The sequence below is a fragment of the Amia ocellicauda genome, chromosome 18 (genome assembly GCF_036373705.1).
Source record: "Amia ocellicauda isolate fAmiCal2 chromosome 18, fAmiCal2.hap1, whole genome shotgun sequence".
Classification (NCBI taxonomy): Eukaryota; Metazoa; Chordata; class Actinopteri; order Amiiformes; family Amiidae; genus Amia; species Amia ocellicauda.
Window position 1 is genome coordinate 14,436,511 of NC_089867.1, and position 26,651 is coordinate 14,463,161.

General features: G+C 41.8%; 3 protein-coding genes and 1 non-coding gene across 5 annotated transcripts; 3 read left to right on the forward strand and 1 right to left on the reverse strand.

Moving 5' to 3' along the window:
- Positions 1–1,461: 1,461 nt before the first annotated feature.
- frrs1l (ferric-chelate reductase 1-like) lies at positions 1,462–7,086 on the reverse strand. 2 transcript variants are annotated; one of them, XM_066691150.1, is made up of 5 exons: positions 6,621–7,086; positions 4,895–5,003; positions 4,448–4,586; positions 4,108–4,354; positions 1,462–4,011 (listed from the first exon to the last, which is right to left on the reverse strand). In XM_066691150.1, the coding sequence occupies exons 1-5, from the start codon at positions 6,829–6,831 to the stop codon at positions 3,839–3,841; spliced, it is 879 nt and encodes a 292-aa protein (XP_066547247.1). In that variant the 5' UTR covers positions 6,832–7,086; the 3' UTR covers positions 1,462–3,838. The 2 variants fall into 2 exon arrangements, with proteins under 2 accessions (XP_066547247.1, XP_066547248.1); XM_066691151.1 differs by having other exon boundaries at positions 4,895–4,979; positions 6,621–7,085.
- A 2,495-nt stretch (positions 7,087–9,581) lies between these two features.
- On the forward strand, positions 9,582–16,437 carry LOC136714101 (uncharacterized). The gene is made up of 2 exons (XM_066691412.1): positions 9,582–9,605; positions 14,704–16,437. Exons 1-2 carry the CDS (start codon positions 9,582–9,584, stop codon positions 15,664–15,666), a joined length of 987 nt encoding a protein of 328 aa, XP_066547509.1. The 3' UTR covers positions 15,667–16,437.
- trnat-ugu (transfer RNA threonine (anticodon UGU)) lies at positions 12,622–12,694 on the forward strand. The gene has a single exon. It is a non-coding gene; the product is annotated as a tRNA-Thr (tRNA).
- Positions 16,438–17,682: 1,245 nt separating the features above from the next.
- glipr2l (GLI pathogenesis-related 2, like) lies at positions 17,683–25,451 on the forward strand. The gene is made up of 5 exons (XM_066690973.1): positions 17,683–17,945; positions 20,337–20,445; positions 20,984–21,087; positions 21,335–21,412; positions 24,046–25,451. The coding sequence occupies exons 1-5, from the start codon at positions 17,933–17,935 to the stop codon at positions 24,204–24,206; spliced, it is 465 nt and encodes a 154-aa protein (XP_066547070.1). The 5' UTR covers positions 17,683–17,932; the 3' UTR covers positions 24,207–25,451.
- Positions 25,452–26,651: the final 1,200 nt, after the last annotated feature.

Below are 26,651 nucleotides of genomic sequence, written 5' to 3' on the forward strand. Positions count from 1 at the left end.
GGTGACTTACAAAAGATAAGAGCAGTACAAAGTGGTTTAGGTTTAGGCTCAAAGCGGTGAATGTCCTTTATTCATACAGCTGCAGGAGAGAACAAGCATGCTCTCTGCACGCAGGCAGAATCAATGTGTAGAGGCAGCAGCTTATTGTGAGCATGGGTCTACATTTTCCTAATATGGTGATCATATAGTTCACAGTTTCACAGTAGAAAAAAACAGCAAATACAGACAGCTACAAAACAAGACAGAAAAACAAGCTCCAGTTTTCTATTTTCTACTGTCAGACAGAAACTGACTGATCACACTTGACCGTTCTGCACGTTCCCCACACTCTGCACGTACTCAACTTCAACCACAAGTCTGAGGCCTAACGTTTGTTTCAACGGGTCGACTACCTCTAAAATGAGTTACCCACTGCAGTTGTATGTGCATAGCATAGTTTGATCGAAATGTGTGATATTTTTGCAACATGGCGTGAGATGGAGCCTCAGTGCGTGAGACTTCAGAGCTATGGGTCCGTTCTTTGTATGTGGTTTAACAAATTCAGGCTAAATGGAGGTATGACAGAATCTATATCCAGCAGTTACTGTTTGCTACTTGGGAAGAGGGCTTTCCCAGAAAGAAGTCTTTCTGATGCTTTTCGTGGTGGTATTTCCCTATGATTCATTGCTATAAGGGCAATGGTGCCCAAACTCAGTTTTGGAGGGCCCCTATCCAGTACATATTATCAGTCACCCTAAATCACTAATTTCAACAGACTGGGACCACATGGAAGTTATTGAGCAATTAAGCAATTAAGCAATTCACTTGTTTAATTAAGGGAATTCTGGTCATTGAGGGCAGAAAAGGGTAGTTCATTTTCTTTATACCAAATCTCTTCTTTGGCAAATCACCTGCTTAATTGATTACAGTGAAATGGTTCCAGGTGTTAAGAAATTGATAATTAAAGGTTACAAAACCTGTTGGAGAGGAGCCCTCAAGGATTGTGTTTGGACAGCTCTGCTCTTAGAGGAACATACCATTAGCAAAGTGGTGCAGCCACACAGAGGGTCTGCTGCACAGTCAATGCAAGACTGCGGTGGGTGGCATTAGTGATGTTCGGTCCTAATAAATAAACTAGATAAATCATGCCTTGCCGGCTGAACACACAAATAATCATCTGTATGATGTAAATGATCTTGGCAACTCGAATTCTTTCTCGCCGAAAAGCTTGCCTTATTAAGATCGCTCCCACATCTACTGGATCTGCTAGTAACGGGCGTCATTTTTGTCGTTTACTTGTAATTGTATGATACAGATGTGTTGCTATGGCTTGTGTAATCAGTAGGTCCTTTTAGGCTCAGGCTTGTCATTTGTAAACTGTGTTTATATTTGTCTAGCCTATATTTTGATTCAATCTATATTGAAGAAGTGTAAAATTATTTTAAATGAGACAAATATGAAAAATCACAGGACAAAACGTAATGCTTTTTTTAACATTGATTTATTAGGAACAAATACTGACTTGGTAAATAATATCACTGTAAAGGGGGAGCAGTATGAGTCAAACACACATTGGCACCAACCACACAGACAGCCTCACTCTCATCACTGCCCATCACTGGGCCCCTCTACCTGTTAATACACATCCATACCACAACATACCTATAGCCCTAAATTAAAGTCAGGCGGCTTACTGTCAATTACATCTTACTGATGATGTCATGCCAACAAATATCACGGGTGTCTGTTTGCTCAAGAGTCCTGCTGATTTGTGTCCAGGAGGGAAGCCACTTCATGTTGATCGATGAATGCAAATGCTTCAATAGCCACTGTGTTTTTCCCACTGCACAACTCTCTCCCCTACAACTGTCGGATTTTCTCTCTGCTCTGTATTACTTCATGCATCCACAGTTTTGTTCCTCAGACCTGAAGGCATGTATTGCGTAGCCTTTTACTTGTCACCCCTTCACCCTCACAAGCATTCACAGTCATAGTCATAACAAACCCGCCCACAAACACACACACACACACACGCACGCACACACACACACACTTGCACATACATTAGTATATTGGCTTAGCTGGTGTATTGTTGAGAAAGGGGTTAATTAATACAACAGGTAGGTTTATGTTAAACATCAATGAAGCTCCTTCACATCACAGCAAACCGCTGCACAGTGAAAACATCCGGAAGCAGGGTCCTGTATCAGACTGAGCATGTGTCAACAGAAGGGACAGTGATTTCTATTTCAACTATTGTTTTCTTAAAGGGAAGTTTTCAATAGTACCCCCGTATCAGCACTAATACCTGCTTTTAAAACATCAGTAATGACTCGCTATGTCTCCTTCTATGTAGCTGGGCACTTCATATAAGGACATCACTCGCACTCTGCCTCACATATGGCTATTCAAAGGTTATACCTCAAGAGTAACACAGGTGAAATGCACAATGAAAAGGTTGCATATTTTGCCAGTACAAACAGGAATACATTAAACATGGTTGAGTTTACAATAATTTTAACATTAACCGCAACCACAACATTTTTCCCAGGACTGGTGTGTTGTTTATCTAATAAGTTTACAGTATTATCTGCCTGTAATCCATTGGTCTGATAACACATCTCTGATCAGGCTAATTCCATGAACAAAGTATAGAATGTCGAATCGACACGCCCTGTTTAATATATAAATATGCAATGTATTCGAGACGTCTACTGATTAAAGCCTGGATCAAGACCACGAAGAAAAAAAGGGTTTTCATCCCAATTTCCTGATATTGAGTAAAAAAGTGAATTGTCTTCCAAGCACACTGCAAACAAACTTTAATTTGACTGACCTTTACAGGATACGTTTAAAAATACTGGTAAATGAAACAGATTTTAAGTATTTCACTAAAACTATACAAATATTGTATTTTTATTATTATCATTTTGTTCCTTTCAGATTATGGTCTTTAGCTTACAAAAAAATTGTAAAAATGCCTTAGAAAAACTTTGGATTTTTAAATCTTTTCAATCTCACAAGGACTGTACTACTCAGTGGAAACAATTGGTGTTGGAGTGGATTTCTCAGGGTGTCATAAAAGGCAGCAGTCGTGTATACGGATGCTGACATTACAGGTTAATTAGAGATAGGCAGCAGCATGCGGTCTTCAGATGGCCAAGGCAAAGCTGGCACTTACTGCTTTGCATACAGGGTGAATGCAAATTCGTTGGCATTGGAAAAGCAAGGAACAAAAATGCCTGAAGAAAAACAGATTTTTTTACCGGCTTGCAATGCATGCGAAATGAGCCCGGTCTCATTGCCCTGCGTTTTTGCTCGGCTGTGATGATGGGCTGCTTGAGTAACACCAGTGGAACAAGAGATGAACATGTAAAGGGGGTGGGAATACTTGGCACATGCAACTCTGGCATCTCTGGATTTATAATAATAATAATAATAATAATAATAATAATAATAATTGTAAACACCAAAGAAACAGAACTGCAAATCACCGCAGAGTAAGGCAGAGGACACTAACTTCAACATCAATGTAAACGTTATTACCTGCCTAAGAGAATGGCCCAGCATCAGATGAAGTCATTGTGCTTATTCAAGTCACTGTTTTGGTTAGACGATGGTGAAACTACAATCATTTGCTTAATAATCTGAGAGCTTCATCTACTACTTTGTCTTCTTCTTCTCAGGTACAGTGTGTGTGTGTGTGTGTGTGTGTGTGTGTGTGTTTGTCTGTATATATACATCACAAACACACACGCACATACTATGGCACACCTCAGATCCGTTCCTTGACAGTGGCACACAGTAATTCCCAGTCTTGTGGATTTATTGCTTGCCCTCTCCCCTGTCCGTGGCCGCTTTACGGCGTCCCCATGAGCAGGTAGAAGGTGAGCGCAACGATGAGGAGCAGACAGAACGGGGAGGAGAAAGTCTGGTAGGCGGCCGAGGGCATGAAGACATCCTCGTAGTTGTTGATGCTGACCATGTGATCGGACACGGGGGGCGAGTCGATGTCATGTCGAGTGATGGAGCCTGTGGTGAGAGACAGAGCAAGGGAGGGAAGGATGGGAGTGAGGGGGTCATTTAGCTACAGCAAAGGCACTACCAAGGTCTTACAAAAGGTCTCACCTTGGATGGCGGGACCCCAGGCAAACAGGTAGTACCAGCTGAGGTGCAGGTCTACCAGCGTCTCCTCACGGGGCACGTAGACTGGCCTCTTGAAGCGGCATGTCACCCTGTTGTTCTCGAAGATGCCCTCCTCATCGCGAGCCGGATTGCGCTTAATCTCCTTGGCCCACTGGCCCACATTGTAGAAGTGGTGGATCCGAACCCGGCCATTGTCGTCGTGGACGCAGCCCATGACATCATCCCCACCCTGTTGGAGGAACAGAACAGCCACACCTGAAGTCACCAGTTCGGTGAGGTTATAGTTTTTCTGCTGCAAGGTTGTTTTGTAAATGTTTTTTACCATCTTCTTGTCTGACGAGAAGCCCACAGCTACCCAGCCATCAGTATCGGCACTCAGCTCAAACTCAACATCCGCACCGATCCGGCGATAGCTGAGAAAATAATCACAGGTTTCTGCGTCGCAGCCCGGCTTCCCGTACCTGCAGGTGATAGAGACAACAACAGCTCTATCTCTTTCTCATTTGCACAAAAGGGTAACAAAACACAAAACTGCCTATTCTACTGTCCAGAGATAGTGACATGACACCCCGACCCTCCACATTTCATCACTGCTGCTAAAATGTGTTTTCTTATGAGACTACTGAACACAAAAACACAAAAGATGTATCATGCTTATGATCAAACATGTTCAACAAGTTTCCACAGGCAAATATGAGTGCCCACATAGATGTCACACACCTATCAAACATGAGATGAAGAGGGAACATTTAGAGAGAGATAATCCTACCTGAAGCATCCCTTGGTAACCCCACAGTCATTCACTTTGATTTTGGCGAATGGGTCTACTGGTGGGGCAGTAGGAAAGGGGTAACCTGGCGATGCAGACAAGGAAATACCTGTTAACAGAATAAGTGTTGTAGTCTAACGCTCACTGTAACTCCAGGGCAGCTTTACAAAATGAACACACAGGATCCTAACGGTGTTAAATGGATGTGTTAAATAACGGAGATCCATACAAATGCTACTGACCATGGCCAGAACACTAAACGTGAGCAGAGCAAAGTCACGGTGAACACCAAGCTGACAGCTGCAGAACTATTTTCAGACACAAATGAAGTTGGAAATCCGGAGTCAGGAAACAAGAGCAAGTCTCAAGCATGCCAAACTAACTCTGAGTTGAGACCATGATTTGACAGACATTTATCCACAGTTTCAGCAGATTTAGTGGACAACAATATCATATATGGACCTGTATAGACCAAGCAGTATTGGACAGGTAAGATGATATCATTCATTGTGACTTCTGCATTTTGTGTACAGGGTCAAAAAGACACAAGATATCTCAGACAAAGGGTACATTAGCTCTGTCTTGCACCTGGCACTGTGGTTCTGTAGTAGTTGCAGAAGTAAGTAAATGCGTCGGCTAATAATATAAGAGAGGCTATCATGAGTAATGCGGTGTACACATATTTTGGGTAAGCTGCGTGTCTTGTGTCAAAACGACCTATGGCAGGTGTTTTCCACTTGAGCAAACCTGACAAGATTAAAATATCAAACGTACAAAACAGAGGAAAAATAGAGGAAAATCTGAATTTTAGGGATCCCTAGAGAAAATTGCTACACTACAGTCTTGGGGCAATATATTAGACAGCAGTCAAATTACATGGGTTGCAGGTATGGGTTGGATTAAAAAAACGCCAGTAAACTGTATGATACTGAAAATAGGAATTTCATTTCTGCATATATTCTGTATTACAATAATGTAGATGGCGTAAAGAAAATACAAACGAGTGATCTTCTGGTGTGAGGGGGTGATGGTACACTATTTAAACAGTGTAATTTTTCTCACTTCAATGATAATGATGCCTAATGTGCCCTTTCATTATTCACATCAGAGCAGTGAGGAGATGCGCACAGGTTTCACTCTGGAGTTTGAGTGACGCGTCACCGGCCGCTGACCAGCGTGCTGAACAAGGGAAGGTTGTTCACAGAAAAATAGAAAAGAAAGAAAAAGAAACAGCAAAGGACACGGTCTGGTAGTTTTAATCACTACTTATATTGTGCTGCATAAATATGTATTATTATATATATATATATATATATATATATATATATATATATATAATAAATTACACTAAGTCAATATCTATTTCAAATTAATGACCATTTCTATATACGGTACATGTTATACATTTACTTTTCGTGTCAATATTGCTTGAGAAAAAATGGACGACGCATTTGTTTGACACAAGAAAGAAAACAGCGCACCGAACCGGGCCTGTCATATGGAGGTACTGAATCATGTTATTCCGGATAATTTAAGAAAGTGTCGATTTGATGATTTGAGTATAAAGCAACATCTAAAAATAAATCCATACATATACATACATGCATACAAACATACATACATGCATGCATGCATGCATACATTAGCAAAACAACCGAAGGGATTATTATCTGGATGTAGGCTCTCATATGGAAACATGAAGTGAAAAGAGATGGGATTTGCTCACCTTCCCCATCGGTCAGGTACCGCGACTCGAAGAACTCGGACGCGAAGGTGCTGTACGAGTCCTGGTGCGTCTCTTCGTGGCCCGGGTCTCCGTGCTCCCCGCGGCCCGTCCTCGCTGCGCTGTCCTCGGCGGGGCTGGAGACGACACCCCGCCGGCAGTGCGGGTAGAGCAGGAGGAGCAGCGGCGGCAGCAGCTTCAACGCGGACAACATGACACCGGAGCCCGGATTGAAGCCGAGAGAAACCCGAGTCCACCGACAAACACTAGGAAGCACTGAATCCGCCACAACACGAACCCCTCTGCGGGTCTCCGTACAGAAGCATCATGCCATGGGCCAGAGACGATCCCACTGCAGGCTGGAGTCCATTTCAGAGAGGTTGAATTAGTGATAATTGTGTGTTTATGCGATTGTGCAGAAGGGCAGGGGTAAGGGCCAAGGCATACGTAGGGATGAGCAGAGGCAAAACCAAAGCACGGAAATTAGGGGGATTAGGAACAGATGCTGCCTGCTTTAACGGCGCACTTTAAGCACCGTGGGAAAAAAGAAACGCAGAGCTTCCACAGTGCACAGCCTGAGTTTTGTGTTCATTTGGTTGTTGTTTTCTCGTTTGCTCCTTTGCTTTTTTTTTCTCAAAGCGGTGATGGGTTTCCATCCCCTGCTTCTCTCTCACATAGTCCAGCCTGTATCAATGGAAAGAGACGGAGCCACTCACCATTGAGGAGGAAAACACACACAGGAGCTCAACACTGACTTTCCTGTGTTTCCAAAATCCCCATGGAGAGACAGAGACACTGTGTCACATACTCACACACCGTTTGTTTTGTTTTGCCATTTCCATAGGAGACAAAAGTGTCAAAGCCTCATATTTGTCATATTTTCTCTTATGACATTGCTTGTTGCTCTGATACACTCTTAAGCTGCCTTCTAGCACACTTTAAAATGGATCACCTACATTAGCACTGGTCTTGGAAAACCCTAGAGTCTAGACCAACTAACATTGGGAAGTCTGAAAACTAGTACTGACCAAAGTCTGTTTCCACAAAGTTGAAAGCACAAATTAATTGTATGCTGTAGTGTTAACATTTCCCTTCAGTGGAACTAAGGGGCTATTCAAATCGCCTTTAATTAGACTGGGTGATAGGACTCTCTAAAACCATACAGTGATGAGTGTCTTTCACATGCTCTCGGTGGTTTCTCACCCTTGTTTACTGTGTGTCTCTCCCCAGGCAGCCCCATCCCAACTCCAGGACACCGCTTTCTCAGAGGGACCTCATCTCCACCAGCACTGGAAGGTAAGTGGAATAGAAGTCGTATTTCATCTATGTGGATTGCACCTGGTAATGATGTGTAATGATGTGTCTTTGTTATGTTCTATGTTCGAATGTCTGGTTTTAATATATAATATTAAATCAATTTAAAAATATAAGTGGATGCTATTTTGGTCCATATTAATTTCCCTTGTAGGATATTAAAGATGATTTAGTTGCTTGATTGATTGTATATATACAATCATTTATCTTCTGTTGCAGATGTTTTTGGGTGTGGAGGAGAGCGCCAATAAGAAAACATTCGTGGACCATCAAACAATTAGTGAAAAATCTAAGATAATTTAATAATTAGGCCATTAAGTAAGAAATCCAGTGAAAAACCAACACAAGATCATTGAGAACAATCAAACAGTGAAAACCAAAAATAAGCAAATAATAAACAAGCTTCAATGGCAGCTCTCATGACATGTATTGTACTGTATTGTGTTGTAGTGATCTTGAGTTATTGTGATCTCCTTTCTGCCCCCTTCCCTTTAGCTCCTAGCTCTGGAGAACTTGTATTTTATATTAACTGTATTTGACCTGCTCTTCTGAAATTTTGAAACTGTCGTTTGTTTTATGCTTGATTTGTAATTTTTCACTTTTGTTTTCTCTTTTATCCTGCAAGTGAATCAGTTAAGAAAGGTGCATTTTATTAAATGACTGAGTTATCCTTTTTTTTCTCAGATTCATTGTCTGTCTTCATCATAAACATAATTTAGACTTATTTAACATTCATTGATAACTAAATAAAATGTTTAGATAACTTACAATCTTTTCCCCAAGTTGAATTTGAAACACTGGTGTTTTTAAACACACATTTGCTCATGATATATGATAAGATGCATATAACCACACAAATATAGGGTCAATTTCATACAAATTTGGTTGAGAATGTTTACAGTGTTATGCAATAATTACAACGAATTTGTTTATGAGATCGTGGTGTCCCAAAATCATGTTCCATCAGTAGCTCAACATCCAATAAGAGCATTTATTCTGCATTTATAAATAACCAGCTGTTGGCAGAAAAATGACAGGTGCTAAATGTATAAGGGTACTATGTGTCAGGAGTGGAAAGTGATTTTGTCTGTGGCATCTCATGTGTGATTCAGGTTAAAAGAGATGGACTGGTGTGAATTTCAGGTACAGGTGGTTTTCAGTGGCCACAAGTCTCATATTGAATACAACCTAATGACAATGAAAAGGTTTGTAAGAGGACTTGATTTCTATGCTGGGTTTTCAGCCAATCAATAACAGTTTAACAAACTCATAGTCAATTATTACCTCTATAAGCTCTTTTTAGAGGGTAGACATGGTCAAGTCACAGGTGTGCAATAATCATTTGTGACAGAATTCATATAAAACAATATAAAAATCTGATTATATTTCTAAAACAAATATTAAGCTTGTGTTGAGTTACAGGAAAGAAACATAATACCCACTCTCTCTCACTGCTCCTCACAGCGAGCAGTTGTGCTCAGTCTGGTCAGCAGCGAGCAGCCTGGTGCGTCTCTCTCTCGTCTTCCTGCTGCCCTTCTCTGTTGTTGTTCTTCATTCCTTTGTTCAGTTTGTAAGTCCACAGTGTCACCCAATTCATATTGAGAGACCTGTATACCATGAGCTCCATGTGTGGTGAGACGATGCTTTACCATGGGCCCCTCTCCTCTGCCCATGGTAGGTTTAACTGCAGGCTGTTGGCACACACAGGCTCTCATGGAGAAAGAAATATCCCAATGGCAGGATGGCCAGGAATGGAGGCTCAGAGTCAGAGGCTCTCCTACCCTCCCCACCCATCAATCAACCCCAACCACCTGCAGTCTATGAGCAGGCAGGGAGGTTTCATTAACCCCCTCCCTGCCACAGTCCCTAAAGTCCAGGATTTTGTTTATAATTTAATTAATATGAATATGATTCACCTGTATTTAATATATAGTGTATATAGTGTATTGTAGAGGACGGGCTGATCGTAAGGGACAGGAGTGTTTGTAGGTGACATGGGCATTCACAGTGGCTTTGTAATCTTGCTAATTCTAAAATCAGAATGTGGGGGGACGGGATGGTGGATCCAATTGCAGGCTCACTATTTAGATGAGAGAAAGGCAAGCAATCCAAAATGGGGGAATCCAAAAGGCAAAAAACAAGTACAGTCCAAGGGTCAGTCGATTGGGCAAGCAGGCTAGACAGGGAAATCAAAGATAGGTAGTCAGGAACAAGAAGGAAACGGTCAAAACACAGGGCACTGAAAAGATGGAACTAATGCTCAGCAATGACCATCAAGAGAAGACAAGACTTCACAAAGTGTCTGAGGAACAGAGTGGTATATATACTGGGCAGAGGGAGGCAGGTAACAGGGGTTGTGAATGTTGGACCAATGGGAGGAGGAGGAGGATGGAGCACGTGCACATGGATTTTCACTAATGGAAATGTCAGTGACAGGTCTAAAATGCAGGGGATGACGACCTCTGGTGGTGAACTGATGTACGGTGTAGTGAAGATGTGAGACAGAATTGTTTGCTTTCACTTTATATCAATTCACTCAACTCCTGATACATTTTGATTTAAGATAAGGGGAAATCTGAAAATCTGATAATTAATTTAAATTATACAAAATGACATTAAACTTGAACATGAAATTAACACATTTGTGGTTAGTACTTGAGTTCATAAAATGAAGAATATCTAGTGCTCAATACTGATCAGTTTGCCCCTGCTAAATGGTGCAGCTCCCAGTTTGTTCTTCAGGTGAAACTGCAGATGTCTTCTGTTTCTGTCAGTGGTGGTGAAAGAGTTTGAGCGGATCAAACTGTTGGATGTCTGTCAATCGGATGAAACTCAGTTTGAAGAATATGTTGCAGTTTAAGTTCTTTGTTCAAAATAACTTGATACAAATTATTCATGTGTTTGCCATAACTGGAGGCCGGCTGCTGGCTTGTCTCTGTTTCTGGATTGAGATCATTCTAGCAGTTTCCCATGTGGTTCGACTCCCCTGGGCCTTTCTTGTTGATGCAGAGTGCAGTGCACAGAGGAAGAGTGGAGTTAGAGGCCAAAGATTGATTAGGAGCAAATCTGACAAACTTCTATCTCTTCAGATCCTGTCTGCAGCCTGTTGGGTCTTTGTGCTCGTGAATCTGCGATCCTGTGTGGCCTCGGAATTTTTTCAGAAAGATTTGCCTTCACCTTTTTGCAACTTGTTCCCTTTGTCTTCCTTTGTGACCTTCTTCAATTCACAACTCTTCAAAGTGAAGATGAAAGCTGCTTTTCACACTTTCTCTGTCCCGGGGGATCAGACAGTTCAAAATCATGGGCAGTGAAGTCATGTTATGGTTCCTCATTTGCATTTCCAGTCAGAGGAAAGCCCACCATTGATGATTGGTCAGATGTCTAACAATGGGATATTATTATTATTATTATTATTATTATTATTATTATTATTATATTTCTTAACAGACACCCTTATCTAGGGTGACTTACAATCGTTACAATATATCACACAGTTTTTTAATACAATTACCCATTGATACAGCTGGGTTTTTACTGTAACAACCTAGGTAAAGTGTCTTGCTCAAGGGTACCCATGACCCTCCGCTCCAGAATCCCGAGTCCTAACCAGATCTCCACACTGCTCTGATCTGCATGTTTCCACATTGTTAATCTGTCACACTCCTTTACCAAAACCATTTGGAAAGGACTCCTGCTGAGATGAAGTGTCCTGGCCTGCCTAGACAGGCTCTCACCTCCTTGATATTAGCTGATACTTAATGAAATCAAGAAGGGTTGGTCACAGGGGGTTATCACCTTTTCACAGACAGGATGGCTCCAGGGGAAATGCAGGAGCACAGAGAGATTTGTCTGAATTAAAATCCATCCCAAATGACCCACTGCCAAGCTCTGAGAGGGTGGTGGGTTGTGATACACGAAGAGTGGGATTTTGAATGTTCCACCATTGTTTTCTATGGCTTTTTTGGTGTTTTCAATCAATAATAAATAAATAAATATTGATTATATCCATACACAAAGTATGCAGTATCATGGTGAATCATCGTGTGAAGTTTGGTATGTGTGGCGCAAGAACTGTAGGAGGAGATATTGTTCATCCAAACCGAAGAATAATATTGATAATAAAGATCTGGCCAGAGAACAAGACTCTGCATATTCAGAAATGCAGACTAATCACCATTGTGTGCGGGAGCCCGAGTCCAGCAGTTTATCATTGTGTGGGATCTTGCTACCCTTTGATTAGCTTTCCATCAACCCTCATCTTTGCAAGCTTGTGCCAAAGAAGGATCTGTAAATCAATACAGGCAGCATCACCCTACAGTGCTGGTTTGTTCTGAACTGTAGGATGTCCTCTGAAATGCTCCAAGTCACTGAGGCCACTCATAACAGGCCCGTGCACAGTGAGTCCTGCTACATATGTGACAGAGGAACGTTCTCCTGAAGGGGCTGACCATGAGAGCTGCCTTAGAAGGGTTGCAATGTCTGTCCTTCATCCAGTAAAGCTCAAGGCTGCTTGTACGTTTCAGAAGCAGTGCTGGAGCTGCGCTTTGGCGTGATGCTGTGGGATCCCTGTTCCTGGCTTGGCACACCTGGGTGACTCATCAGGTTCTTGACTAAACATTCACAATGGAAATAGGCAGGGCGTCACCTCTGTCACCTTAAATATGCGTACAGTTGAGCTAGTAATGGCAGAGGCTCCATAGCTCAGGGGTTAGAGCACTGGTCTTGTAAACCAGGGGTCGTGAGTTCAAATCTCACTGGGGCCTGGCTATTTTATTTAATACTTTATTTATTCCTAAATAAATAACATTATTCCAATGTTATCTATTATCAATGTGAATTTTGCGCTTTTTGTGCTTTCCATGTACTCTTCTCCTATGAATTACATTACATCCTAACAAATTAATCACTATCCAGTTGCAGCTGAAAATATCTACACCCTTCATTTAATCACAATGTTCATGTTATGCATTCAGTTTAATAAGTACCTTTCAGTAAACCATACTTGTTTACCAAAGACCTCTTTTCAGAATTTGTAGAATTGATAGAATTTGTAGACTGGTTCAGTCCGGAGATAAAACTGTTCAGATTCCAGCGGATTGAACTGAGGCAAGAAGGGGTGTGTAAACTTCGGACTGTGAAGCCATTAACCTTCTTAGGAATGCAGTTTCATCCCAGTTTGTCCAAATGGGGACATATGAAGGAAAATAAAATGCAGATTCAATGGTCTGACATTAACCTCAGGCCTAATATGGAATGTGAACTTATTTCAATTTTATTTTCATCATTAATATAACCATGTCAATTTTGCCTGACATATTAGGCCTCGACCTGGTCCCTCTCAATCAGAGCACTGATGTGAGGGCACTGAGTCCCCCGTACAATGTACATGATAATACACATGACTCACACCCATACGTACACATTTGTATTGTGAGAACACTTGTATTTACAGTATTGTAGTTACACACCCAGCATTCTCATCTCTCTACAAATTAGACAAGCAGCCTCATACAGTAACACACAACTGTGTTTATGCAAACTGTATTCTTGTCTGGTAATCATGTGTGACAGGGTTAAATACTCTCTCCATAAATTGTGTGTTCTATCAAACTTAAGAAAGAAAGAAACGAAGTGTGCTTTTAAACTACACCACAATTTTGTACTGAATGCTGTACAAATTGCATGGGTGGATATGTAAGGGGTTCATAAAGACAATTATGTAGCTGGTGTTCTCTTTCTGTAATACTGTGTGTTTTAATGCTTCCTATTGCTTTTCTAGCCAATCAGATGGAACAGTAAATGTACAGTAAATGTCAGTGTTACAGAGAATATAACTCTATGGCCATAGATGGAAAAAAATATAACTCAGTCCCTTTAGTGGTACCACTGATAAACAACACGTGTGTAAAACAATAAAGGCAAGCTCTTGTATTTTTCTTTTCAGTAGCACTCATCTGTTTCCAAACTGAATAACCGAGTCTGTCCGTCCTCTGAAAATTACAGCAAGGAGAGACCAGGGAACCCAATCCTAACAATCAACGTGGAGAACTAAAGAAAATACCTGCAGACCCTCGTTAACTTTGCTAAAATTGCTAACATAAAGCAAAAAAATCTCCAGATGTTACAGCAACCTTCTTAGCTCTGCTTCACATCTGCAGGAGCCTCTTGTTAAATGCTTTTAAAGGGGTATTACCAAAACAACTTAAATCTGCCGACATTAAAAAACGTTTTACGTTTTCATTTAACTTTCAAACAGCAATAAAACAATTTTCTAACCATTTTAACCCCTTTATTTTGTGAAGGAAGAAAAAAATACCATACTTAGTAGGGGGTTACAGATAGATAGATGAATGTTTAAACAGTGTTTAAAGTAAGCACAGTTTTAATGGGCATTTTAAGGTTAAATCTATTGAGTTGATGAACCAAGATGAACTAACTGTAATAAAGGGGAGATTAAGTCTTCTCTCTATGATAAGAAATGAAAAAAAAAAATGTTTAAGATTGATAAAAGTTTAGATGGATTTTTAATTGGGTCTAAAATCTCGACTGAGTTAGAATTTATGTTGTTTAAGAAGAATTTGTATGAATGTGGACCCCCTCCTTTTGTAAGGCTTTCTCTCAGCCAGCACTTTGAGAGACGTGTAAAATAATGCAATAGTTGCATGTTGTCACCCATGTGTAAACAAATAAGATTCCCCATCCACAGACCACATCTACAGTGCTTTCACTTTCAATCTCTTTAACATATTACTCATTAACTGTGAGGTGAAAGTACATTACAGACATCTCAGACGCAGCTGAGGGAAACCTGATAACAACGAGGGAACGAGGGTATATTGAAACAGGGAAATGTAAGGGAAAACATGCTGGTATTGGAGTTCTTAAGGCTACACCCAATTTTCAAAACGATTACATATGGAAAACAGACATCCCTGAGTTCCCGAAAGCTGTGGAGTTTCACATCACTAGCCTCAGTCATGTCACTGGCAGAAGTGGACTAGATGGTGTCCTACATGATGGTGGATTTAAAAAAACATCAGGAAGTGGCAACAGAACCTTCTTGTGGTGGAGCCTCGAGATTACCAAAGAAGACAGAGATGCAGCTGAACAGCGTTTTCTTGAGTCTCTGTTCCCTGACAGAACCCCCGAGCAGGCTGAGAGACAGGAGCCTTTCCTGCACAAATTCACCACATCTCTTGCCTTCCTGCAGTCATCTCGCTATGGAAACTTCCGCTTCACCTTTCCTCTGCAAGACCTTCTTCAGGAGTACAAGACTCAGATCTGCAATGGGGAGGAGCCTGTCTTGAGGGTGTACGAAACAGTCTGTTTTAAACAAGAGATTGTCTACGCCGTGGTCGTCCACAGTCCTGGGGTGCACGACTTTGACGACTATCCACCGCTGGAGAAGAATGAACATGCTATATGTGGTTATCAAGATGGAAAAATCATCTGGCGCCCAGAGGCAATGAGTGAGACCCATTGGTATTATTTGGATCAGAGTGATAGAAACACTGTCAAAGCTGTAAATATGACGACCCATCAGTTTTATGTTTGGGATCATGTGGCGCTTGCGTTTCATGTGAAGCCAGGGCAAATACTGTCTTTTGACAGAGAGAGGCTGGGCTGCAGTCTTAGTGCTTGTGAGGCAGGGAAGATAAAGATAAATAAGCCGTGGGAATTTGTTCGTTATGATGAAGCAGCACAAAAAGTTGCTGCCATAAAAGCTCTCAAATAAGAAATTAAATGAGATTTTGATAGATGGCATTTTTATGATGCTGTAGTTGGAAAATGTACTTTTATTATTTTATATATACTCTTTATATTGTTAATGGTTTCATGTTGCTAATTCTGTTTTGTCTATAAACAATAATTAGCTTGTATTTACTCCTGTCTGGGGTCTACTTTACTTATTAGTTTATTCGAGTTGTATTACAGCTATTGTCTTTAGGTTAGTTCAATCGGCTCCTGTCTTTACTATATACAATCAGCTAAGACAGTATAAATGTGTGTTTTGAGGCACAGGTATTTGGTTGAGGACTTAAAACAATGTCTTTGATAAGCATCTGCTGCCTGAAGAATGGTGTCCAGCACCATTCAACACTGCATTCAACATTCAATCTATTTTGTACAACTGTATTTTAACAAGATGTAGTGACCTCTGACAGATACGATATTGTCAGTCTCAAGATGTCGCTTCTCCAACTCACATCCTTAGTTCTTCTCTTCACAGAGAGGAGAGCTCCAGGTGAACCTGTTTTCTTTGTTTTTAATTAACATGTTTCTTCTTCATTGGTGTATCCTGAGAATTAAAAAAAAATAAACTACATTGCAGTTCTATATGATTTCTGCCTCTGTACACAGGAAAAACAGGTTTTGGATCATTTCTCCAACTTGTTATCAAGTGGCTTTAAAAATAAAAATGTACATTTGTCAGTTTGCCACAGTATTTCTGTAAGTGGAGTGAAGCCAATTTGCTGTGACTCAGTTTCTGTTTAATTTTCAATAAACGTTTACATGCTATTAAAATGGAGTAAGTGTGTATTTGTGAAAGCTGAGAACTGAATCGTTCGAGCTGCTGCCACAGTCTGAAGACAGCGGGGGAAAAACAGCTGACAACCAGCTGACAAAACACAATAACTTACATTTATCAACCAACAGCACACATTGTCTGTAGCATTGCATTTCTTGCTCAGGGATCCTACAGCTATTTAACACAACTGTGTTTTTGTGTTTTTAATGACTGTGCTGTATGGCTCTCAGTTTGAGGACACAGCAGAGCTGAATAGTGCATTTACAAACAAAGCTGTGTGTCTCTAGTTGTGGGCTGCCGAACTGTTTTTGTCAATGACACAAAGTTCAAATATTCTGCATTTAAAGCTTTGAATTAAAAAACAACAACCTTTTCCTTTTGTTACAATAATTGTCTGTATCAAATGGAGATAACTGTTAACAACTAACTAAACTATTGTTATTAATTATTCAATCTTTTATTTAAATAATTGCGAGATACTGAGTGAAAAGCTTTGCCTTGATGTCAAAGAGCAGCAGCAGGAAGAGTTCCTCTGTTGATTAAGTCTTGGAGGGCTGCCACACTGTTCAAAATCAGTTGCAGCGTCATGCCATTGTGGATGTTAAAATATATATTCTTGGGAAGTGTTTCTATTGTCCATCAGCCAGGGGGCGGTGGTTACAGGCTGCAGTTCACTCACATCCTTATAAATGAGTATTTAACATAACCTGTTGTTGAGGGGGGAGGGGAGGCCATTTTACCTATTAACATGATTGTCAATTAGCCTGACAATGGGAGTGGTGTTTCAAACCCAAAACACTCCTCACTGCAGTATTGTGTTTATCTGAACCTTTTCCTTCTTTTCATGGGAAAGCAAGGGGATGGGCAAACAATATGAAAAAGGTTTTAGATAAACTATCTTCTCTCTCTCCTCCTCAAGTTTTTTTGGTGCTGCCTATCTCTGGTTTGTTAACTTCAATTGGGTCATTTTGCAAAGCAAGACTTGTGGAAAGTTGGTCTTAAAGAATGTGAAACACATCACCCTTCATCACTGCCCTGTCTGCCAGAGTCTGAAACAGATCAAACTGGCATTAGTGTATTTATTTTGCTCAATGCACTGCTATGTGGATACTCAGCTTAACATGTCAGTGGGGGTCTGCAGCTTTAAGACCAGGGTTTCCCCACATTGGCTACTACCCAGTGGCTCATGGGAGCAGCAACACTCACTGCTGTCCAACTCAGAGTTTCCAGAGAAAGAGAAAATCTCAATCCCTTATAAGGCCGTGCGGCTCAAGGCAGTGATGTAATGATCTGTGTGCTGTGGGTCTCTCATTCCAGCTGTCTGCATGTCTGGGCGGTTCCTCCTCTCTATGACTGAGTGGAGAGAGAGAGAGAGAGAGAGAGAGAGAGAGAGCGAGCAAGTTTTAGTGCTGCACAGAACAAACTGAGGGAATCCCACACCCTGAAGGAGCAAGCTAATTATTAACACAACATGGGCAAGTCAGGTAAGGATGCTTTTGGAGGGCCTACCCTCTGCTGTCATGTTATCAATGACTGTGCAGTATTGGTTTCAGTTTGAGCACACTGTGGAGCAGAATAGTTCATTGTGAGTTTACAAACAAAGCTCGGTGGGCTGCTGGACCGGTTTTTCCAATATGTTCACTTTGAGCAGAGCTGTGAATGTAATGCCAGTATTTGACAGTTCGGAATGGGAATCCAGTACTTCAAATACTGAACACTTCAACTCTGTCTGGTTTTTGTGTAGGCAGCTGTCTCAGGCCAGACTATAGCACTGAAGTTTATATACATTGTTCCAACCGAGCTGGGACCAGCCTGTACCTTTTTCAGTGATTTATTTTATTCATTTGTTAACATACACAGATGCTTTTTTCTAGAAGTCACTGATAATTTGTGCACTGTATCATACAATCTGCTTTTTGGCCCCAGTAATTCATTATTGCAATCTTAAATAAATAAAGCCTATAGATTTTAACTTATCATTGAATGTTGCTTAATTTTTTTATCTTATTTTTTTGCTGATTGCTTCAGCTTCCAATTTCATGCTCCTGAATGTTTGGAAGATTGGCTGGAAAGTCCCAGACTATTTTTTTCCTCCATGCTTTCAAGCTAATTATAGAGGACAACATTTCATCCAGCTATTTCTGCAGTCCTGAAGTTGCCTTGTGTGTATATTTATTCAAATTTAAATGAAAGCACAATAAAGGAATTACGCCCATTAAGCCTCTGTGACAACATCTATGTGTTATTTGTTAACATTGAATATTTCTCTGGCTCAGTTTATAATATAAGAAAACAAGGACCGCTTATCTGCAAGGCCATAAAAAGCTTGACTCATCTCCTGTCTGAAATGTGGGGGCCTCGATCATTTACACATTACATAAATAAATGAGTCTGCGTGTGATGCTTAGCCTACTCTTATAAATGTTTTACAAAGAATTTGCGTGGTAGTTCCTAACTTTTTCTTCCCTCTGTATTGTTACCACCAATTGCCCTTCAGTTTCTCTTTGTTCTGTGCTGTATTGACACCATGAATAAATAAGTCATTGCTTTAACTGCACCCTCCTATACTACAGTACTGCACACTGCACCAGACTATGATAATACTATAATTTACTGTCTCTTCAGTGTTGGACAGTATTGGATCATTTGTTGTCCAGTTGCTGCTGATTTCTCGGGGATCTCCCAGGTACCAGGTCTGTCTCTGGCTTGAGCAGAGTGGGCAGCAGTGTGGAGAATTCGGTCAGGCCTAGGACGCTCACACCACATGGGCCCACACCCCCAGTGTGACTGAGAGGGGAGCTGCTGGTTGCGGCACATACAGTACAGGCACACAACACAGACCTGCCGATGAGGAATTTCCTGTTTAGTCCGAGTGTAGTGTCTTCGGAGCCGGAGCACAGAGGTCTGTAGTGTGACTTCTGTCTGGGGATGATAAACGGTCAACTAGCAACAGTCAGTGCCCTGCTGATAGCTCTGCACTGCCGATAATGTCCCTCGGGGGTGGCTCTTAATTGTAGACAGACCCCCGTAAGGATGTGAGTGTGTGAGGCTGGTTTTATCCTGTTTTGTGGCAGTCAGAGGCTGCCCTGAATATGTGAATGCAGTGAGAGAGAATTTATCACCCCGGGAAATTGAAACCACTGTTTATTTATTTGTTTTAATGACTCAAGACCGTAGCTTTGAGACGCCAAGAGAAATGTAGACAATCACCGGCAAGGGGGAGAGCAAATAACCAGAAAGACAGAAAGGGGATAAAAAAGCACTATATGAATTTCTCTTGTTTATTACGTTGCTCTTTGAAGTGGAGCTGACAATTTCACGCTCCGGAATGTCTCTGTTATCAAAATGGAAATTCTGGAACTCATTTCTACCAGGAAAATGACTCTAGCGCTAAGACAGTTTTTCTCAGTGCGTTTGCCAGCCAATTAACTGGTCAATTTCACCTCACTGTTGAACATGGCGAGGGAAAGCAAGTGACGGTCCCCCCTTCCCCCTGTTTTCAAATAATGTATTAAAAAATGAAACGCTGTGCAGAGACTAATCGGGAGTGGCAGGCGTGCAGGATGATGATGTCAAAGTGTGTTGGCAGCGCACGTGGCCCTTCCTGTGTGAGTGGAGGGCCTCGGTGCCGGGAGAGGTCCACACTGGAGCCATGGCTGCACTCTGCTGCTCATAGGAGAGCCCACACACCACTGAGACTGCAGGGTCTAAAGAGAGCAACAGGACCGCTGGAGTGAGTCTGTACTCTGCGTCTGTCTGTTCCGTTGCGGGTTCTTCCACTGTCTCCACACAGGTCGTGCTTTTCTCCGCATACCTAAAATGACTATACTGTGAATTCCTCCACACATACAAATTCTGCCATTTGTCCTCTGCAGCTTCCAAACAGTTTGCAGAAGAGGTGTTAAGAAGTCACAATGATTACAGGAAACAACATCAAGTCCCAGCCATGAAACTCAGCAGCAAGCTCAGCAGTGAGGCCAAACAGTGAGTGATCCTGGTGGAGTTCACTGTGGGCCTTTGTCTCTCTCTCTCTCTCTCTCTCTCTTTCTTTCTTTCTTTCTTTCTTTCTTTCTTTGACTTATTTTTCCACCTTCTGATTTTGCACCCCATGGCCGCAAGCTAACAAGTTGCCAGTGTAGCAGACCGTATCTATCTGCAGTGGCATCAGCAGACAAAGTAATTGATTAATTGATTGTCAAAAGTGATTGGAGGATCACTTGATGAGTGGATTAGCTGCATGGGTCAAAAGTCACACAAGTTTGTGTCTTTGGCACAGTCTGTAATGGCACACAATGCTGCATGATTGTTGTCACACTGTGCAACTGGTGCAGGCATTGTATTGACGAGTAATGTGTGTGTGCATGCGGGTTTTGTAATGTGTTCCAGATATACATGGATGTCTGGCTGGGCAGTGTGTGTATTGTCCTTGAGTTACTGCATGCGAGTGAAGAGTGTTGCCAGTTGTGAAGTGAAGTGCGTTGGGCAGATGTGTGTCATTTTGAACTGTGCTGCTGTGTTGCAGGTATGCGGAGAGCTTGGCCAGCACTCGCATCCTGAAGCACAGTGAGAAATCAAGTCGGGGCGCCTGTGGGGAGAACCTGGCCTGGGCCTCCTATGACCAGCCAGGTGGGTGTCTGTTGTGTTCGAGTTGTCTGTGTTGCCCTGAGCTGTATCTGTGGAGTGGGCGATTCCACCAGCTCTCTCTCCATGTGACTGTCCCCCTTGGGAAGACGAATGTGGGAATCATTCACTGTGTTGTGACCTACACACAAGAAATAAGCACATCATATAAGCAGGTGTTCAATATCTAAGTGAAATTCAGTTAACTTCAGTGAAACCTTATTATTATTATTTATCATTATTTTTCTTTCAGGAAAAGAGGTAGCTGACCGGTGGTACAGTGAGATCAAGAACTATAACTTTAACTCCCCTGGATTTTCCTCTGGCACAGGTGAGCTGCGCCCCTACTCTGTTTCCCTGCTCTCTCTCACCCTTCTCCTTGCCGGCAGGTTTCATGAGTCTTCCAGCCAGCCTGCACACTTCAGACCCTGAATTAAACCCAAACTTTGACCAGCCTGCCAATTTCCTTTCATTTTCCTACGATAAGCCCCTGCCCCACAGCTATCGCTTGCTTCCCGTTCTATAATCTCTGCCTCCCTGTTTGCACTGCTAATTTCCTGTTTCACCACACTGTCCTGCTGACACATCAGGCTAAATATGCTTTGCTTGATGGGAAGTGATGGGAGAGTATGAGGAAGTCACACCCAGGCCGGATCTGTCAGTCACATTTACCTAATATAAAACTCAAGTCAAGGTCTGAGTGGATCGGGACTGATTAGCTGACAAACTACTTTGGGCTTTGAAACAAACAAAAATGACAAAAATCTCTCTCTCTCTAAATATGTATGTATATATTTTGTATTCCGTTTCAGAATTCGGGGGATTTGAATGAATTAATTCGATTTTTGGTGTGGGTATATGTAGCTTCTTAATAAAACTGAAGGGCCCAGTAGGTGGGACCCATGTCCAGTAACTGATTATCCATGAGGGGTATTTTTATACATGGCGTTTTAAAGGCGGTGTCTGTAATGTTTATTAATAATCCCCAGTGGGTTTTTGCCATATGTTACAGTGCTGGGAAATGCGAATACCAAAGTATCTTACTCACTGATGGCTAGACTAATCAGTGGAGCAGCACCTCAATACTGTTTTCACTTAATAAAAATGACTCCTATAGTGAAGGGCATTGATACTTCTTATAGGAGCCGGTGCTAGATAGATCCAGCTCTGTCACTTTATTGAAGAAATGTCATGTCTGCTGCAAAAGTGTGTTTGACAGTATATTTTTCAATTATACAAACAGAGCAGATGCCTAAGAGCAGCTTGTTGACTCTAAATGTATTAATTTAGCTTGTTTTAAATTATATATACATCAGCAGTCCCTGAACCCCTTTATGCAGTTGGGGTTTTCATGGAGCATTCTGGGTAAAGTATATTTGCTCAGGTGTACAGTATCAGCACTGGCATATGGCATATTAACTTACAACCCTTCAGCCATGAATCCAAAGGCCTAACCACTACACTTCCACAGATGTCAGGAATTGTCTCTATACATTCCTGCTGTGGTCTGTGTTGGTCTAGAGACACCATTGGAAAATACATTAAAAGAATAAAATAGGCTGGCATGAATCAAATCTTTATTTTGAGCAATGTGGTTAGTTTGTTTATATTAGACTATTTTCTTATCAGTGGCGCCATGCATTGTTAATTCTGGAAGCGTCAGTGTTGTGTTTTGGTCACCTTCTGAGTTCTTAACATGCACCAGATAGGCAAGGGTGTCTTCCAGAGAGGCTGCGAGGAACAAGCCTGTGACTCACGCAGTCCAAGACAAAGTTCTCTATTTCTAAATATTTATTTCATAATCAAGTGCTTGGGTATAAGAGAGGCAGTGTGGTTTACATCAGTGACAGGGCCATGAAACTCGTGTTTTGCAATGTGAAGTTGCATTTTATATGCTATGCTCATTTCCGGGAGATTACTGTCTGAAGCAGACTTGCTTTTGTCGTGTTTGGGTGGGGCACAGATTTTCTGCTTTCTTCGAGAGAGATTTGTTAATCTATGTCTGTTTCTCAACTCATTTGCACACATATTGGATGAGGAATCGTGCTGTAACTAATAATTCCTTTCCAGTTAAAGGACGCTCTCTCCAGACTACTGCCAGGTGATGCAGAGCAATGCACTAGTTAGAGTCCGTAGCTAGTCACTATAGTACGTGATCATATATGTGCCATTTTTAGAGCAAATCATGTTTGTTGAAGCTCTAGTTTACTGACTCAGGCTGCTGTTCTGCCAATCCAGGGAGTGACTTCTTAAGTCTTAAGTGCTTTGTGTTGCACAGTCCACAACAGACTTAGTGTTACACAATCCCCCTGCAGAGGATGAATAATAATAATTTTCTTCTGTGTGTGTGTCATAACATTAAGCAACCTCTTAGACAATTTCAATTGAACCTTCACAGAGCCAATTTGCAAGACAATGGATATGATTGGCACTGGCGAGCTGAGGATTAGTGTGTAATAGCCCATGCCGCAGTCTGGCTACGTCCCTAATTGACTGTTTCCCAGCACAAGCCTAAAATATAAATGGAAAGAGGATGTAATTTGCAGCCAAGACATTGACTAATACCTGCAATTTCCCCTGTAATCAGTTTTATATCTTCCATGAATGCAAACTTTGCATTGGCTAATGGACTAGCTGGTGCATTCCTCCTATTAACATATTATTAACATACCCAAAGATCTACACCGCATTTTATTGTGTTCTTGCACTTCTTTATATGTTTTTCTCCTCTCTGACTCCCTGTGCAATCTGATAGTCCAATAAATCAATTCGTTTCTTTCTCTTTCCATCCCACTGCTGCCCCCTCTCATTTTCTCCCTTTCCTCCTTTTCCTCTCTTCAACCCTCTCCCACCTTCTTTCTCCATCCCCCTCTCCTTCATCCTGCCTGCTCTGCTCCCCCACCTTTTCTTCCCCGCATCCCTTCCTATCCTTTCTCCTGCTCCTCCCCCTTTTCTCTCTCTCAGGCCACTTTACTGCCATGGTGTGGAAGAGCAGCAGGAAGCTGGGTGTTGGCAAGGCCACTGCCAGCGATGGCTCCACCTTCGTTGTGGCACGATATACCCCTGCCGGCAACATCGTCAACCAAGGCCAGTTCGAGGAGAATGTCCTGCCTCCCAGGAAATGACACGTGCCTCCATGCACCGGGGGGGGGGGGGAGCCACAGATAACGGACAAGTGGAAAACTAAACAAAACAAATGACAGTTTAGTTTAATGCGGCTGGCCAACCTTGGTCGTGGAGAGCCACAGTGTCCTCTCGTTTGTGTTTTATCCAGAAGGTTAACAACTTCATCCTTTCAAATATTGGGCTTAATTTGTCAAAATGACCCCTGTGACTAAGGCTATTCAGTGACTGAAGCTGTAGAGAGATCTATAAAACCTGCAGGACTGTGGGCCTCCAGGAACAGGGTTGGCCACCACTGTAGTGTAGTATAATACAGTGCAGTATAACATTGTGTACAAATTGGGAGACTCGCAAACTTACCGCAAACAAAAATCTAAACTTGAGTATAGATACATAAGAGGGAAGTGGGGGGGGGGGCACACCTTGTATAATATTCCACAGATTTTTACTTACAAGACTTACAAAGAACTCCACCTGTTACTGTGTCTTTTACTTTCCTTGAGAAACGGGTTTACATTTTCACCACTAAGATGAAGATCCTAATGTTTGCCACTATGGCTGGGATGCACCTGTTCTTTGGCGTTACTGGTACACCAGGGGACTCTGGAGAGGCTGTGTCAGTGGAGTACATGAGGTCTGATGTGTGACTGTCCTGCCACAGAGAGATCCTTTTATCTCTCGTTTAATGTCACCCGCGACTGTACCTGGGGCGCCGACGCCAGATCAAGATATGTTTTCACTCTGTTTATCAGTATTAAGTTGCCACAGGACACTGTTTGAGTACTACAGTGGGTTTTGTTAAATATAATTTTATTTTGCACGTGTGTGTCTGTTTATGTACCTCAGGCTTGTGAGAATTACTCTTGATTAGCTATAAGTCTTTACAGAGACATTAAAACGAAGTGTTCTGTAACTCGAATTTGTGCTAACATTACTGTATCTACAAGCATTAAAAAGTAACATCCATGCTTTTAATTTTATATATATATATATATATATATATATATATATATATATATATATATATATATATATATATATTCATACATAGATACATGTGATTTTTTTTGCAGCTGTCTGTTTAGTGGTCCTGGTTGTAGCCTCAACATACTCTACTTAGTGTAAACAAACCACTGAAGTACAAATGAATATGCAGACAGTTTTGTACTGAAGAAAAAGTTTTTTTTATACATTGTTTTTTTCATTGTAAAAATGGACCTTGTTGAATAAATTGAATTTTGTCTACAGCTGGAGTGTGTGTGTGTGTCCTTTCCCCTCTGAGCCCCCCGCAGCCCCTTCTGCTGGGTCCTGGTTCCTCATTACTGTGTGCCTTGGAAGGTGCAGTGCCCAGTACAGACAGCTGGAGGGACTGCATTGGTGTCACACTGTTAATGTCTGAATTAGGGCCTTGGCTTTGATTCTTCCTGCCTCTTGTCGGATCACTGAGCTGCCAGCACTTGGAGTCTGAACACACCGCTTCCTGCAGTCAGGGTTAGATGACTGCTTGGCTGAAAATAAGTAAATGAGTGAAATCAGCCGTTTCCTGTGACAGTCATGTTTGTTGAGTCCTCCATCTGTATTTTATATGTATTCATTATGAATGATGTATTGAATTACTCTGACTGATGATTGGAGGTTGGAGGAGAGGTGTCCCAGCATGCTGTGCAGGGCAGGACGAAACCGCTGCGCTCCAGATTTGACAACACTGCCTCTCTGTGGCCTTGAGCTGATAGAGAAACTGCTGCTTATTCCTCCAGGGTCTGTATTTGTGTGTGTGTGTGTGTGTGTGTGTGAGTGAGTGAGAGTAAATGCCTCTCTGTCAATCTATTTCTCTCTCTTTATATGTGAAAGCTTGATTCATATGATTTTTATGACTAGTTCTGAATCCAGACATTTGAATGTAACTGAGACGGGGGGGTTGTTGTGCGTTTGTTATTACACAGATGTGCTGGTTCTCTCTGCTGCTGTTGACTTGGAGGCTGTTCATCTCACCTGTCTCTTGTGAGAGAGAGGGAGTGACTGACCCCCAGTGAGGGTCCCCCAGTCCCTTCATGCCTGGTCAGAGTCCAGCCAAAACGCTGTCCAAAACAGGCTAGGGAGGCTCAACTCGGGTGGTCTCTGTAGCTCCATCAGCAGTCAGCTTCTACAGAACAGCGCGGGGAGGTCAAGCGGGATTCTTAGCGTTTGTGTTGATGGTGTGGGGCAGTGGTTCCCAACCCTGGTCCTGGAGGACCCCCTATCCTGCTGGTTTTTGTTCCAAACAAGGGTTCAATTACTTAATTAAATTACTCAATTACCTAATTGAACCCTTAATTGAATTAATAATTTCCTAAATCAATTTGTATTAGTGTGAACGGTAGGGGGTTAAGGCGTATAACATTCATTTTATAAGTATTGATTTAAGTAAAGAACTTGTTTAAGAACCAACTCTTTTATTTCACAATTAA

Coding starts and splice junctions, on each gene's coding strand:
- frrs1l (XM_066691150.1), bottom strand. CDS start 6,831: ATGTTGTCCGCGTTGAAGCTGCTGCCGCCGCTGCTCCTCCTGCTCTAC. Junction 5,004..6,620: donor GTACCTGACCGATGGGGAAG/GTGAGCAAATCC, acceptor TTCTGTTAACAG/GTATTTCCTTGTCTGCATCG. Junction 4,012..4,107: donor CTGGGGTCCCGCCATCCAAG/GTGAGACCTTTT, acceptor CTCTCACCACAG/GCTCCATCACTCGACATGAC.
- LOC136714101 (XM_066691412.1), top strand. CDS start 9,582: ATGGGCCCCTCTCCTCTGCCCATG. Junction 9,606..14,703: donor GCCCCTCTCCTCTGCCCATG/GTAGGTTTAACT, acceptor GTGAGGTGAAAG/TACATTACAGACATCTCAGA.
- glipr2l (XM_066690973.1), top strand. Junction 20,446..20,983: donor CTCAGCAGTGAGGCCAAACA/GTGAGTGATCCT, acceptor GCTGTGTTGCAG/GTATGCGGAGAGCTTGGCCA. Junction 21,413..24,045: donor TGGATTTTCCTCTGGCACAG/GTGAGCTGCGCC, acceptor TCTCTCTCTCAG/GCCACTTTACTGCCATGGTG.